General features: G+C 42.1%; 1 protein-coding gene across 1 annotated transcript in view; it reads right to left on the bottom strand.

Moving 5' to 3' along the window:
• LOC118804337 (Krueppel-like factor 7) overlaps window positions 1-14,160 on the bottom strand; it is a 46,249-nt gene extending 32,089 nt beyond the window's left edge. Inside the window, exon 1 of the mRNA XM_036564824.1 lies at window positions 13,929-14,160. Coding sequence (XP_036420717.1) covers window positions 13,929-14,030 — 102 coding nt within the window. The 5' untranslated portion in view covers window positions 14,031-14,160. The remainder of the gene's footprint in view (window positions 1-13,928) is intronic.
• Window positions 14,161-17,542: the final 3,382 nt, after the last annotated feature.

The following is a 17,542-nucleotide window of genomic DNA, read 5'->3' as shown; positions in this document are numbered from 1 at the left end:
TAGGTGCACTGCATAAAGTGAGTCAGTAATAAAGTTGATGGTGATTGTATATCATTCCTAACAGTTTTATTACTGCCTGCTAAAAAAAGGAAGACACATGCTAGCAGCGCTGCTTAAAAATTGAACAGATCCGCTTGACTATTATGAGCAGGCGGACCTGAAGTAAGCAGAGCGCTTGCGTCTTCATGTTCATTTCATCTCAGACACGCAAGGCTGCTCCCTTCAGCTGCAGGTTCATTGAGTGCATTGCAGTGCGAACATAACCTCTGAGCTCCCTGAGGCCATTTTGAATCCATATCTTTAACTGGCATACTTCCGATCGCCTATGGGTCTTAATGTGGAAGTGGTAGTGGAAATCGGGAAGGTATGGGCATTAAGGATATCGAAAAGTACCTAGAGCTCAATAATTCCCTGTCCCTAAGATGCTTTTAGTCATGTGTGACCCCGGCTAGCATGATTAGCGTGCAGGGTAACTGAGAAGGGTGAGTCATGCTTTCTGGATAGTGATGCTACGCTAGTCTGCTGTTCTCTCAGCAGGTGGCTTTAGTTTCATCTTCCCCTCAGCAAGGATATGAGAGCCAGGGCCAAGGGCACAAGTGAAATCTTGAGATTTGAGATGGGAGGCATATTTATGCTTGCTTTGGAAGCACAGTCCTGTGTGTGTGTGGATCTTTTGTGTACAGAAGCTGGTCTTCTAGGAAATGATGTTCTTCTTCTTTCCTATGATGTGGCTCCAAAGCTGTGCTGCTAAGTTACATCATTACAGGTTTGTTTCTTAATGCCGAACTTTATGCAGACCTTTATCAGAGGTCTAATTACTATCACGTCCTTACCACCAAATACGCCTGCTAATATCTGCAGTGTTAACTTTAAGGTATTTTGGTGTGCATGTTAATATGTGTTTCATGTTAGAACATGTTTAATATGTCACTTATTATGTTTTGCCATATTCTTTAGAACGGCATATGTCCCTCGGCCTTAGTGGTTTGACAGAATTCATGAATTTATGTTGTTTTTATGTTTGCGTTCATCAATGTTCTTTCTTTATGTCACCCATCATCCACATACAATACAACACAACCACTGGGAATCCCTGTGGTGTCAACCAATCCTGTCTGCTAGCCTAGATACTGAGCTACAAAATAATGAATACAACCAAGCCAGCGTTAGTGTATCTCTTCCCTCTGTCATTGAACAAAGTCATAAAAAAGCAACTCTCATCTTTATTCAGTATAAAATGGACACCAAAGACAAGTTTCACTCAGTTTTTCTCAGTCAGAGAAAAGAAGTGGCATTTCAAGAGGCATTTCTGTCATTTAATGCACTAACGTGATGCATTCTGTCCACTGTAATTATGATTTAGAAACAGTTACCACAGCTGGAATAAGATATTTGGCTTCTCAGCCAGTAACGTTAGCTACATGGCTTAACAAAACAAAACAGAACTAACTAAATAACTAAATAAATAAAAACATTTTAACCTCATTTTAAATGGCCAGGGCCCACCAGCAGGCCCAAACTTTTATTACGCACTTTGCCTTGAAACCCCAATAGTTACTGAATAATACATCTTTAAGGGGTTAAACAGGACAAATCCACCCAAAGCCCCACCCCACCTTCAGAACACATCATCAGAAGGAGTGTTTTCTAGTGTTTAAACTGTAAAATCTCACTGTACAAACTACTGCAGCACCACTGTAGGAGGTGAGTAGGTATGTAGAATGTGGTATATATCCCGCATCACTGCACATTCTAAACGGAACAGCCAAAAAAGTAAGAAACAAAGTAAACACCAGCCGGCCATTTATAAACCCATCTGCACCAGCTCACACAGGAATAAAGATGTGCATATATGCACAAGCTGATATAAAGCTGGCCTGTGAGCATCTATCACAGGCCCGTTCCCATAGGTAATTCTAGCAACACATCCCAAAATAACTCACGACCCATTTAGCTCCTGCCTGCTAAAACAAAGACAAAGCTCCTTATGCTACAAGAAACTGGGAAAAAGTGTCCACTGGCCACACCGAGAAAGGGAATTAGCTGAACGGACGCAGCTTAAACTATGCCCGCCACAACGGCCTTTGAATCTCAGCCCGTGGCTGGGAAAGAATGGTGGTGAAGTTCTCAGAAGCAAGCGACAATGACAAAAACTATATTCATGTTAGAAGGTAGCATGTACGGCATTAATCTTTGTGTTGGGAAATCAATAAAAAACGGCACTGAAAAAGCACTTCAAACGGGACCCTCTGACCTTTTTCTCAAAATACTCTGTATATGCGATACAAAATCAATCAGCTCAAAATGAAACATGCTCACCCTGCAGTGAGTTGCATGGTACTGATTCAGCGCTCGATTATTTCCCTCAATTATTAACCCCTACAGGCTTATTATTCAGTAAGTACTATGAATTATTCAGAGCGAAGACTGGAAGTCTGGAACCACCCACAGTTCCTTAGAGTTAATGGAACAGCTTAAACAATGTGCTAATGTGGCTAACGGTGACAGAAAGCTAGTAGCCACCAACTGGCATGATGTCAACTGCATAATTTAGGCTGTATGTCTTCATTTATTGTGAGCAATAGTGTTTTTGACTGAACTGTTCCATTAAATGGGTTAAAAACACGGCATCTGTGCCCCCTCCCTCCACACTTCCACCGAGAAGCATCTGCAAGCCAACCAGAAAAAGACAGCCTGCGTCTGCCTGCTTCAGCAAACGTAGTAAGAGAACACTGGACATACACTGGGAATTGCTGTTGTATGGAATAATATCATTGAGTATTGCAGCAAAGGTGGGATGGAATACCACAGATTGGGGTTAGGTGTACAGGATGGGGCACTCAGACTGGGCATTTGGGCATGCCGAGGTTCCAAGGTGGAGTAGCACTGGGGGTCAGCCAGGTCACATGGAACGCAGAGAATGAGAACTTGGAGCATATGGAAATACAGCTGGGTTTGCATATATGCCACGGCTGAGCACACACACACTCACACAGAGGCGCAGAGAAGAAGAAGTGCTGATCTAAGAGCTTCTAGCACACACACACACACACACACACACACACACACACACATATACATACACTCTGCAGCCTTGCTCGGCTCTAAAATGTAAAATTCTACACAGAGCATAAGTTCAAAAGAAAAAACTGGCTGACTGATAAAGTCCCGATTAACAGTACATGTTGTCACTCTTATGCCTGCATTCTGAGACAGAGCGTTTGCTGCGAGTGATCAATGACTTGAAGATAAATGCAGAGAAGAACACGACTCTGTGTTTGCTAAGGCAACATTGCCCTTCATTGTCTCCTTCAAGGTCTATTGGAACGCACTCTATAGAAGCATCACAAGGCGTACGATTCACCGCTCCCAATCACAGTGGACAGAATGACGCCAAAACAAATAAAAGCCGGCGGATAGCTCCAGTGGAGGGCCGTTCCTTAGCAACACGTGTCCTTAGTGATCCCATTGCCAAAGGCATGCTGAGCGAGAGAAGAAGACAAAGCTCTTTTAGAGGAAAAAGTGAAGCAAAGAATGACAAGGCAAGTACATTTGAACAAGACAAGACTTGTAGTGTTAGCATAACAGAATGTACCTTTTATTGCACTTCAAAACATTGGAAGTGTTAAGGAATTACCAATTCCAAAATTACACACAATATACTGCCTTATGATCATATTACATATTAATGAGTTTTTATTTTAGTGTAAGAAATTTGTAATGAAATAGTAATTACAACCATCATATTTTTAACACATTGACATAACAAATTTTTCCTGGTGCACAAGACACTGAAATTGCATTGCTCTAATTTCATGTATATAGTTTTATATATAAGTCACAGAGAAAGGCTTACACTACAGATATGTTCCCTCAGCAGCATCAATGCAAATCCCACACATTCTTTCAAGTAAGAGTTTTAAATCTACACTTAAATGCTGTCAAATCTATTGCAGAGCCATATGTGCGAGCTTCTGCAGCTCTGCTAATCAAAGACTTGAGTGTAAGTTCATGTGCCACATGGCGCTCATACATAAAGATTCCCTTCTCCTCCCTTCCCTCCTCCACTTTCCTCGTTTCTCTTGCTTCCCTGTCCCCCGCACATGAGAGACTTCTGAAGAACGAGCGCCGCGTGTCTCCGTTTCATCAAATGCTAACCTTTTCATCACCCCACCAGCGCAGCAGCCATCGTGGGTAATCATCTCGGCTGCCTCTGATTAACGATCTTGGAGGCCTGAGTGGTCGCTGTGGATGCACCTAATTGGATCGCTTCAGGTCAGGAGGAGAGCTGTTCTACACTGACCCTGACAGACATGGCTCCAGAATGGAGGTGAAGGGATTGTGCTCATTGTTATGTTAAGGGCCTGATGAAGAGCCAGGCCTTGACTGCATTAACTCATGTGAAAAAGCTTTTGAAGTTCTTAGGATTCCTGACTTCCCCAGAAAAAAAGATATGGCAGGTTTTGTGATTGTTATGTGAAGCACAAGAACCATCAAATGCAGCACTAGCAGTTCAGCTTGGTTTCTTGTGTTGAAAGTACTTAATTGGAAAGAACATTAGAAATATTTTTTCAACTGAATTTGACTGAATTATCAAAAACTGAGATCAGGAGATTGCAGTTTTGATTTGAGGTGGTGCCACAGCCATCCGTGACCGGGGTCCAAGAGATTCGGCTCTAATTATAGCTGCACATTAATAACAGGATTCGCTCTCTCTGGGTAGGTAGGCTAGATCTATGGCCATTGTTTTGTGCAAGGCTAGCCAATGCAGGCATCTGTTAGCTGAAGTAATAGACTTGGAAGTTGGAGTTCTTCTGTAAGCGCACTGAGCCGTCCAATCACATTGCATTAATGGCAGAGCGCAAATATGCAGTGACTGGCTTCATATGTCTCAGAGGAAGCATGTGCTTGTCTTAACCTTCCCAGCTTGGTAGCATTGTGTTAGGGGAGACCTAACGAGTGGGTGGAACTTTAAGACTAAACTGGGGGAAAAACTGGGTAAATAATTGCAAACCCACAAAAAATAAGTGAATGAATAAATAAGTAAAATCAGAGTGGCTCCCAAACCTTGGCCTTTGAGTATTTGAGTACCTTTGTCCAGATTTGCCCATTTCCCTGCATTAGCACGGCCACTTCAAATCAGAAATGATTTGATTATCCTTTAAACTCTGAGTTCCTAGTAAAAGTTCAACGCTTTAACTCCTTTCTCTCAGTCACTATAGCTTATATTGTATAGTAGTTTCTGGTGAATATACCTTAAAATTAATAACTGAATTAAAAGCCTAGAGTTTATGGGGACAGTTAGCTGATTAACTTATCAGGGTTTGAGCAGTAAAAACTCGCATAGTGGTTGGTATAGTGTAGTGGGTAACATTTCTTCCTTCCACGCTGTAACCTGGGGTTCAATCCCTGCCCGAGCAAGCACCCTACACTACACCAATAAGAATCCTTGGGCAAGACCCCTAACACTGACCTCGCCTACCTGTGTAAAATGATCAAATTGTGGACAAGAGCGTCTGCCAAATGCAATAAATGTAAAAAAGGTATGGAGGGGGTGGTGCTCCAGGACCAGGTAACCACTGTAGCATCACCTCACGACAACTGAAGCCTTAATCTTAAAAACAAGGCAGATATTACAATGTTTTGCTAAATTGGTTTATGAATCTCAATTTCTTTCTTTTTCACACCTGAAAGTCACCTGCAAAATACAGCAAGCCATAAGGCGCAGGAGGCACTGCACTCACTCACACACACACACAGAGCCAGAGGGTGCAGAGACAGACAGGAAAAGATTCCAGTCTCGGCTCTAATTATAGCTGCACATTAATTAAAGATATTCCACCTCATATAAGAATCCCTCTGTTGAGCAAACCATCTCCGTACAGAAACTTCCCGGTCTCACCGATGACTATATTGCGGTAACTGAGTGCATTAACTAAACGAGAGCAAGCGATTCGTTCCTTTGTCATTTTCAATTACGGCCCAGTTGTCAGATATAATCAGATTGCTGATTTTTATCAAGTGCAGGGAGATCACTTCGGCTCCATTACACGGAGTGTTATCTGGAAATCTGTCATTGCTTTTTGTGACAAATGACTTGATCTTTAACATGGTTAATATCAGCCATGTATGGTTACAAGGAGGCCTAGTTGGTGAAACACTAGCAGGCAAAATATAGATCATTTAGACTGTAGGCCATTGTGTGATGTCTCTGAAAGAACAGTCTCAGTTCAGCTCAGTTTTATTTGTATAGCACTTTCTACAACATTGTCCCAAAGTAGCTGTCCAGAAATGGGGGTCCAGACCTCTAATGATCAAGTTGAGGAAGACAGTGAGGAAGAGCATGAGGACAAATCAAATTCCCTAAGAATATGAAGACAGAACACTGAGAGGAACCAAGACTCAAAAAGGGAACCTGTCCTCCTCTGAGGCACATAATCCAGGCAAGACACAAGCAGGACAAGTTTAAAGGGAAGTTTAAACAGAGGCACTGGGGTCAGACAGAGGGATGATCTAGAAGATAGACAAGTGACTGATGGTAAAGTCTGAAAGATCTAGAGAATCTACTGATTGTGCTCGACATACACAGAATGTTGCATTTGAGAACATGGTAGGCAAGAAGTTCACTATGCATGTAAGGCAGGATTAAACCTTTAAGAAACAAGTGTATAGTCTTAATATGAACTCAGGAATATGCCTAGTATACACTGAGTAAGAGTAATAAAGGCAGCAAGGAGTATTATGTCTGGTGACATACAGTAGCATGACTCAGAGAGTTATTCCTTTGGTAAAGTGTTAGGGGAATTCTCAGAAATAAAAGAGTTCATCTATTGCAAATGCTGCCATGGGAAACAAGGGCAATTGGAGGACAAAACTTCTCATTCTCATCTTTGACCCTGCCAAAGACACCTCAGATGCAGCACATTAAATATTGTCACTATATCCACCAGAAAAAAAGGTTTGTTATTCCTAAATTGCACCTTCGGACCATTTACTAATGTGGGTGGCACAACTGAGCCTACCATCTTTGGAAAAACCTCTTTGTGGCTACTAGCAAAGGCTTATAGGACCAGAATGAGTTAGCTGCCACTTAGATTTGATTTATTATCAACATTGTAAGCATTGTCTTTTGAACCTCCCCTGTAAGATTTCATGGTTGACGTATCTCGGGAGAGGAACTGGTTCTGCTCACGCTAGGCTTCCACTGCGTTATAGGCAGCTGCTGCCCCTGGAGGGTTACATAACGTATAACATAATGTCTCAGCAGTGGCCTGCAGTTAAGGCAATGTGTTCGTTGAGTTGTATATAGCTCAATAAAGGAAGAAAGCCTGGGCTCAGGCCTGGATCCTCTTCTGGCATCCAGATAAGGCTTGGTTTTGCAGGGACCAAAGCTGGGGCACATATCCATGCAATCTAGAAAGGAAGAGAGCTTACAAATGGCTAATCCAACAGTCGTTATTTCTTATTTTGAAGACTACAAGTTTGAAAGTACTGTGGTTCAGGTTGGGAAGGACTGCGCGGGAGAATATGCAGGCTTGGCACTTTTGCTGCCCATTTTCTGTCAGTCCTCATCATCAACACTGAGCTATGAGCTCTCTCCATCAACTCCACTCGGTTTTACTCCAAGAGAGGGTACAACAAAGCGCTGCAACTGGGTGTCTCTGAGCTTGGATTTTCTTGTTTCTTTTCTGATATATGCATGATCCTTTAGACCAAAGCAATCCCAAATGTCCAAATATATCTTTTCCTGGGATGGAATTCGCATGATCCGACAACCAAATCTGGACAGCACAACACAACCTGTCATTCAAACCTGACAACTCATTGGGCCAGTTTCCCAGAGCCTAAGCCTAGAATAAATAGGACCTTTAATGGAGAATAATCCTATTCATTAATATCTGACCATGGATGAAGATCATGATGACATTTACACCAGTCAAGCCAGCAATTTCTCAGATTAAGAATGAAGGAACTATGTTCATGTTTTAAAGAGGAATGCCACAGATTTTTCAAACATTTTTTCAGTTGATAGAAAGTGTTTTGATGTGAAAAAGTGCCTTGTTACATTGTTAAGTGACAATGGGGAAATTTCACCTCCACATTTAACCCAGTCCTGCAGTGAAACACCACATACACACTAGTGAATGCACACACATGAGGTGCAGTGAGCACACTTGCCTGGAGCGATGGCCAGCCCTATCCACAGCGCCCCTGAGGCAGTTGGGGGTTAGGTGCCTTGCTCAAGGACACTTCACTCACTTACTGTCAGTTCAGGGGATCGAACCAGTGACTTTCCAGTCACAGGGCTGGTTCCCTAACCTCCAGCCTATGACTGCCCTAATTATTGACTTACAGTGGTGGTGAACAGGGCCGTGGGTTGCCAACAGTGCAAATACAGCCATTTTATTTACTGTCCAAAACAACCAGTCAACCTATATGAGTCTTCTGAGTTATATGTAACATTATGAAACATTATGTGGTAAATGTGAAAAAAAAAAATTATTTGGGGACTATTTTGCTTCCCTGTATGTATCTCTATGCCATGAATGGAAAAAAGGCAATAATATAGGCCATAATGATTCCAAAACTATTGTTAAACTTTGGCATTTGGCAGCATACTTGTAAATATTTCATGTGATTATGTTCTGTCAGCTTTTAGAGGTATTAAACTTGTCAGACATCTGGTTCTTACCACCACTGTGAACGATTCTGACTGAGAACGGATCATTTTACATCAAACTACACTGAATGACTTTGTTTACATCTTACACTCTCAGAAAAACAGGTAAAATACTGTCACTGGGGTGGCTATGTCTTCAGTACCTTTAGTTTAGGAACAAAATTGCGCCATATGACATTTACAATTATATTTTATTAGTTGTATTGACTCCAATCACCCTGTCTTGTCCTCACATGTTTCATTTCACTGTTTTAAAGTATACAACAAACAAATACTTTTTTCCCTGGGAAAAAAAACCCATTTAACCCCTTTAAAAGCCCACATTTCTATAACACAAAAATAGCCCAGCCAGTTTACATGAAGTCCCTGTAGTTACTGAACAATAAGCCTTAGTTTGTAATAAGCCTGGGATTTTAAAGGGCTAAGGTACACGGTTGGGTCTTAAAACCATTGTACCTTTGAGGGTACATTGATGAAAAAAATATTCCTGCGCAGTACCTTTTTTCTGACAGCATAATGATTTGATAATGCTGAAACTTTGAAAAATCAATGGAATTCATGTCTAACATCCTAAAGAACACAACCATCTAAAGGAAATGCTCTGATCCGAGATCTGTACTCTTTCCTTGAGAAACTTGATAGATGTGGGCCCTGTTCTTTGGAGCAGTTGCCTCTGTAAAACACACAAAGAGCTGCGCTAGCCCTGGGCTAATCGCTACAAACATTGGAGAGTCATTACCAGATCAGTTACAAGGGCTGTTCAATATTGTAGCCACAGGGCAAAAGTGTATGGTGGATCGAATACGAAGATCTAAATGAGGGCTGAACACAGTACACTGGGAAAAAAAAACTGTTGAATTTACTTGATCAAAATGCGTATGTCATTTCCTCATGAATAAAATAAACTACATAAACACTGCTTAGTTTTCCAGTTTACTTACTTTTGGGAAGAATTGGGTTGGAATATGTTTTATTCACGTGTAACTGACGTACACATTTGAATCAAGTAAAGTCGGTGCACTGAGAGAATTCAACCCCAGGTCAAATTTGTTTGATGACCGCTTGTGTAGGATGTTCCTTGTTCCTCGCAAGTTTCTAAGAGGTTTTACAAAACTATGAATGAATAAGCTCAGGGATAATGTCAAGTTTAGCCAGCAAAGCTTTTATTATAACTTCATTTGTACAAAATCCCACCAATCTCCATAACTCCTCATAATAGCTATGGCCAGTTTTCATGAATTCAGGTTGAGGAATCTTTTTTTCCAATCATAACTCCAACGTAAGACGAGTAAAATCACCACTACGCCCGCTTCCTCATCTTCTCTGCATCCTCGCTGCTGGTGGAGAGTGTCAGAGAGTTCACGGCGCAGCAGGCCCAAGCTCCGATCCACAGCCCCCCCTTGAGTGGCGCTGATGAGGAGAGGGAGAGCAAAGCATCTTCTAAAAAACCTCTCTGGTCCTCACACGTCTCCACAAGCGCAGTGCTGCAGCTGCTGCCGCTCGCATCTCTAGATCCAAAAATATCGAGACAGTTCGAAATGGATGCAGTGAGAACAAAAGATGTTTCAAGTTTCCCTCAAGTCCCAGAAATAGACGCAGAGAGACAAAAGCGGCCCAAAATAGTCCAATGCGCCGCAGAGTCCCACGAGCTCCTGAGCAGGTCTTGGCTCAGGCGGGATAAAGAAGAAGAGCACTATTTTCTGTCCCAATATCACACTTCTTAACCTTCTGTACAGGACCAGACATGTCGCACTGACTGTCACTTCAAGGTGAGCTTTTTATTTTTGGGTTCAGTTGTGACTATGACTGAGTGGCTTTTGATGTCTGGTGAACTGAAGCACACATCCTGAGAGCTCTGCACGGAAGGTATTTATTTATATATTTGTCTCTAACATAAAAATCATCAGTGGAATCATCGGTGACCCATATTTCGTCTTAAACCTATCAAGATGACTAGTGATACTGTAGTTGTAATATCACTGTTGTGACCCATTTCATTGTCATCAGCAACTCAATGGGGTAAAGTGTATTTTGCCATTCCACTGGAATCTATACACAAATGCCTGTATGTGTTTGCACATAAGTGGATATGCATCATCACTGAAGTCAATATAATGATCACTGATCCATCCTCAGGCAATGTAACCACAACAATCAGTCATATTATGTATCTCAAGACTTTAAAGGGGAATTTTACTGATGCTTTCTTTTTTTTTGCATATTTAAACCAGTAAGATGTAAACAATGTCATTCAGAGTGGTTTCATGTGAAGTGTGATATTTGTTTACAGTGATGGTGATAAGAACCTAACGTCTGAAGCATTTAATGCCTTCAAAAGCTCCCTCAAAGAAAGTTGTTGCATGAAATGTTTATAAATTACATTGTTTTTAGATAAAGTTCAGACCTAATACATATTTTTTTAAATATATTCATGGTGGATGGATACGTGTGAGGTGCTGTAAGGCCAAATAGTACCCAATGAAAGCTTATTTTTCTGATCATCGTACTACTACTAACATTACATTTAATAACTTAGACATGTGTAGGTTCACTGCTTTGCATAGTAAAGAAAATGGCTGAATTTCTGTTGTAGACATCACGACTCCTGGTTCCTATCATCACCACTGAGTGCGTTTACATGCACTTAATAATCCGATAATTGCAGAAAATCAGATTTTGTCAGTAATCCGATCAACGCATTTACATGCATGTGGATAATCAGATAACTGGGTCTACATGAGTCAGTAATCAGATTTCTGCACTGCAACCAGCCAAAAAACCCACAGAAGACATGATGGAAATGTAATGTAAAACTCTTAAAACTTAAAGCCGCAATTTTTTTTAGAATGTGGCGTCGCTTTACCTGAAAATATGAACATACATCATGTAGAAGATGAAGAATATTCAAATATATTCAAATCCGTCATTTCATCAAGAATGTAGTTGGTTTCAGCATCGCTCCAAAAGCGTTTTGTTGCATCTAGCAGCAATGCCGCTTGCTTATTTCTAGTACCGCCGTCTGTTTTCGCTCATGCACAGACGGAGAAATCTGAAAGAAATCAGAGTAAGAGTTCACATGCACTGAGAAATCTGATTACTGAGCTAAAACCCAGCTCTCTTGGCTTTTTATATCAGATTTCTAGACCTTACTTTGATCTAAGAAATCAGAGTTTATTGTTTACATGACCACTTGTACATTCAGATAACTGCAGAAATTGGATTACGATGGGATTACTGAGGGCATGTAAACACACTCATTGTAAAGAAACTGTCTTTAGAGTGAAGAGTGATGTTACCCTGCAATGAACCGTTTCACATCAAGCCACTCTGAATGACTTTGTTTACATCTCAACCATTGAATTATAGAGAGATTTTGAAAAATCAGTGGAAATCCTCTTCAAGTGCATTTAGTTTTGTACCACTTTTGCAAGCTATACTCTCCACCCTAGATTGTGCTTCAGTAACAGGGCTTAGAGAAGAACAAGGATGCAAGAAGGATGCTGAGGTCAAATATCTGTCTTACAACATCTCCTCTTCGCTCACTCGGTCACGAGGCAAAGTGTCTCTGCGTCAAGCACCAATACACTGAATGTATTTCCACTCAAAAATGGCCATTAAGTACAAGTTAATGTATTAGGAGATATTTCTGAGGACATTAGATATAAGATGATCCATCTGCATGAGGAAGGAGAGAGTCAATGATAAATAAGTGGAAAAACAGATGTTTCTGAAGCTGGAGTTAGAAAGCTACACCGAAAATGGGGCTCCTAACAACCACCTGGAAGACCTGGTAGACACCAAAACTGTTAACATCATTTACAGCTTTCATCTTTGAGAGAGAGGAGGAAATCAAGCTGCTTCAGATCTGAAAACGTCCACAGGTGTTTCTGTCCATCCTTCCACTGTGAGAAGACGGCTCAGCGCTATGGGTCTGAAAGGATGTGTAGCTGTTCAAGAAGAACCTCACTGAGAAAAGGAGACGGACACATCAAACAAAGAAGCTGAACAATGGACTGACCACCCCAGAGTCCAGACCTCAACACCAGTGAATGTGTTTGACTACTTCAGAAAATGATCAACCAGCTTCTAAGACTGAACTTTGGAGGTGTGTCTGCAGATTTCTTTGAGGAACTGAAAGTGAACCTCCTGAAAAGAATGGACGCTGTAATGAAGGTAAAGAGTGACACAATAAATACCGAATAATCTGATATCATATTTAGCCGTTGAGGCTTCTGTGTAATTTTCTGTTAAATGTATATTTCGCGCTGTTTTTCCTGACACTGAAGAATGAATATTTTGTACTTAAAGACTGATTTCGCTAGAAACTGAAATGAAGGGTGGTCTCTGACTTCTGTGCAATACTGTATGTGCAGCCCACACATATATGCAGCACACATATATCCATATGCGACCCATAGTGACCCACACATACTGACCCACATCTTCCACTCTACTAGACACTCTAATGCTATTTCTTGCTGGCAACATGTATTCTCATATATGCCCCATCAGACCATCAGTCAGACACTCGCGCGTCCCTGCATGGCGCGTGCAGTACGGTTCTAAACTGCACGGGTTTCTGTGCACAAACAGAGTCGTTCTGCACATGATACACTGTCCCAACTTCTGTCAGCAGTGCTCGACCTCCACATAGCACGCGCACACAAACAACCACTTCCTCACGCGCTTGCATTTACAACACATATCCCAGTCGCGCGCCTGTATGCTGTCACGAGGGTCTGCACACGTCAAGTAGCCCCACAGATGAAGATATAGTGAAAACAAGGAGGCCATCGTTAGTGTATCATTATTATTATTATTATTATTATTATTATTATTAGCGTCTACATCGCTGTGGAAAACGTCAAATAGCTAAAATGTTGCAATTTTGTCCTCAAAAACAAACATGAAATAAGAAAAACGGTATAATTTCTCTGTATTTCTTCAAGTTTATACTGACTGGACCGCAGTGAGATGTTTTCCCCACCCGTTTTCCGTCAAGCCCCGCCCTACTGCGCTCCGATTGGCCACTAGTTCGTGCTCACACGCGCCCTCGAAGCGGAGATCGCCTCTCGACGGAACGCCTATCAGCCGATCCCAGCGCAGGAGGGCGGGGTTTTGACCGAAAACGGGTGTGAAAAACAGAAACAAGGCTACCGCGGGATGAGGAAAAGTTCGACGGGGAAAAAAAAAAACAAACGCTAAAAACTCCAGCAAAAACAGAAGAAAGGCGTAAAGCCGCGCTCACCTGCTGCCAGTTCTCCTCCAGAGACGGCATTGCGGAGAAGTAGCCGGTGTCGTGGACCAGCTGGAGCTCCTGGAAAATACTGTAGTTCGCCAGAACGTCCATGGTGAGAGAGAGACAGCGAGAAACAGCGAGAGAGAGGGAGAGAGAGAGAGAGTCTGCTTTAACGGTTAAAACGGCTCGCGCTTTCCCTCAGAACGCCCGCGAGAGCGTTCACCTCAGTTTTAAAAATCGCGCCATTTAAAAAGATAACAGAAAATAAGAAGCTGATGAAAAAGAAATAAAACCGTAACGGCCGAAACGCTGCAGGGGGGAAAAAGTCCGTTAATAAAAGTGAGGAGAGAACGCGGCGCGTGCCGCCAACAGCCAACGACCGTCGCGCGCGTGCAGACCCGGCTGAGATGTCGCGCGTGCCCTGCTCTCTCAGCTCAGACTCTCAAACTACATCCGCTCCACAATCCGGATATTTTTTCCCCTTTTGGTCCTTCACCTGCACCAGCGTTTTCGAAGCGCGCGCGCGGGTGACGGACGCGGCGCGAGGGCTCGACTCGCGAAGAGAGGGAGGGGGGCGTGGTGCGTTCAGGGCTGCCAATCAAATCCGGTGCGTAGCCGTATAAGGGAGAAAAAGGGGCGGACGAACTGTCGTTGGCGTAGAGGTGAAAATGGAGCTCCAGCCAGTTTGGTGCGCGAGCTATGTTTAGAAGGCTATATAAATGGAGGAAAGCAGCAAGAAGGGTTCATTCAGTCCGAGGCAGTCCGCGTGTTGGCGTCTCTGTGGGGTCCTCGGCCTCAAAAGCACTTATGAAGTTTCTAAAATCCAAACAGACTTTTGGCAAATATCGATTTTTTCTTTCATAATTCTCCACTAAATTATGCAGTTATAATTACAGAAGTGGAGTTGGGGTCTGTCAGTCATAGGGCAAATATAATCAGTGCCAGTGGTGCTGGACATCCAAGTTGGGGGGGGGGTCACTCTGGGGCACATGGCTCAGGACCCTTTACATCTTAATTGGGCCCCTCAAATATGCTGGGACAATTGACACCAGTTAAACATGCCTCACCAGTTAGCTTTCATCAGCTATGTCTATTTATCTGCCCCTTGTCTCTCCATGGTAACAGTTTCCAATGGATCCATCACTGCCTGCAACATGATATCTATTTATTTAAAACCTAGAATATAATGTGGATATTTAGATGCTAAAGCCTTGGAAGCATCAACTTGATTGAGACCTAGTAATAGTGAGTAAACAAGCAAAATACCCTGTCATTTTTTTATTAACTGGAAAATATATATATAAAATAAAATATATATATATATATATATATATATATATATATATGAATATATCAAATTTAAAAATCAAATTCAAATCAAATTTCAAAATATCTGCAGTAGACATGCATGAAGTTAACACTGCATTTTTATTGTAGCAAGATGAATCACTCACTACACCAACTGTTGTCCACTGTGAGGGTGTTAAAAGTGTGTGCAGAGTTGTAGGATGGTTCTCAGCTACAAACTGACCAAATATTATTTTTTTAAAACTGAAAGAATTAATATAATATAATAATGTTCACATTTCGAAAACTTTATTTATTTTTTAGATGCAAGGCACCTCATGGACGTGGGGTTGTAACTGCCTCCCTCACTCACATACTTAGGCTTGGGTCTCAATTCAAATGTTTCATAAATTATATGCACATTGACAAAAGTTTGGCAGAAAAAAGTGAATGAAGTCCTGTTTCCTTCCGCTACAGTTATGCAAAGAAACTTTAGACGACAAAGGCTTCCATGATTAGGGGCTCGAAACGAGCAAGATGGAGAGATTTAACTCTCTTGCTTTATGTAGAATTATCTTTATAGCCATTTGGCATCTTTTTTTATGGCCGTGTTGTTTGCAGCTCAGGGATGCTGGGCAGGACAAGCAATGGCCACCAAATGAGGACTAAAATCTCCATGCCACCCCAACGACGTTGCATCCACATTGCATCTGGGAATGCAAATGCACCACACAATTCTGGGTTCCTAAAGTGGAGTTTTTAAACACCTCAGTGTCACTGCTGGACTGAGAATAGTTCACCAACCAAAAATATCCAGCCAACAGCGTCCTGTGGGCAGCGTCCTGTGACCACTGATGAAGGACTAGAGGATGACCAACACAAACTGTGTAGCGGCAGATGAGCTATCGTCTCTGACTTTACATCTACAAGGTGGACTGACAAGGTAGGAGTGCCTAATAGAGTGGACAGTGAGTGGACACAGTGTTTAAAAACTCCAGCAGCACTGCTGTGTCTGATCCACTCGTACCAGCACAACACACACTAACACACCACCACCACGTCAGTGTTACTGCAGTGCTGAGAATGATCCACCACCCAAATAGTACCTGCTCTGTGAGGGTCCTGAAGAGCAGGGTAAAAACAAAGTATGCAGAGAAACAGATGGACTACAGTCTGTAACTGTAGAACTACAAAGTGCACCTATACAGTAAGTGGAGCTGATAAAATGGACAATGAGCGTCGACACAAGGAGGTGGTCATAATGTTATGCCTGATCGGTGTATGTTTATTCTTCATGTGCTAGGTCCCCCACCCACTGACACTCAGTAAAGCATCTGATTTCGAGTGTTCCTTCCACCATAAGTGAGAAAAATGAGATTTAAAACATCTACATTGCATTAATACTGTTCTCTCTCTCTGTAGACACGCAGTGTGCCTGCAGAATTTGAGCTGGTGTCCAAGTCCTTCTGCGTTATTTGCATGGAAATAAGATGAACTATAAGCATGACTGCCTCTTTGAGCCGTAAGTGCTTTCCAGCCGTCTTACAACAGCCCTGACCTCAAGCATGTAATAAGATAAGTGGATCATATGAAAGGCCCTGCGAGAAGCAGAGGAAGGCAGATGCTCACTTTTTTTTTGCTCCTCCTTTTTTTCGCCCCTTCAGTTGGAAAGCAAAGGCAGGGTAATCGCAGAATGGGGTTACGCTTTTAGTCGTTCGTAGCATTTGAATTATTCATGTTCCTTGTAGGACGAGACACTGAGGCCTGGAAGGTGTACGTGGGGGCTCCTGGTTCTTTCATCTGCTACCTGAGTGGGAGACGGACTGGAGTGCAGGGGTGCGAACATGGTGAATCTGAGAGTGAATTTACAATTGACCTCTGAAAGAGATCTCAGAGCTAAAGATCCTTGCTGCTTTGCTTAAGTAGTTGTGTTCAGTTTCTTAAGACTGTTCTAATTGTATAAGAGGCAAAGTCAAAAGTCCTGTTCAGAAGTAACCCTCAATATCTTCACTCACTGGATCGGAGATTTAGAGTCCATGTTTTCGTTCTCTTCACACACCAGGGCTTGGGAAATTGGCTTTCAATAGTTTTAGGCACTGGAAAAGATTAAAATGATGACTAGCTGGTGGTCTTTGAGCTTGGCATTGATGGTACATGTGGCACAATCTCATATCTTTAATTTTAAAATGAAGTGTTCTTTGGAAAGAAACTATATAAGAAACATCTTTTTCCCCTTATGAACCTCCACATCATCCAAAGGTTCTATACCAGGGTTTGGCAACCTAAATGTTAAGACGAGCTATTTTGTCCTTTTACAAAAATCACACCACTTTGGG

This window comes from Colossoma macropomum, unplaced genomic scaffold, assembly GCF_904425465.1.
Source record: "Colossoma macropomum unplaced genomic scaffold, Colossoma_macropomum, whole genome shotgun sequence".
Taxonomy (NCBI): domain Eukaryota; kingdom Metazoa; phylum Chordata; class Actinopteri; order Characiformes; family Serrasalmidae; genus Colossoma; species Colossoma macropomum.
This window is presented reverse-complemented; position numbering and strand designations above follow the sequence as displayed.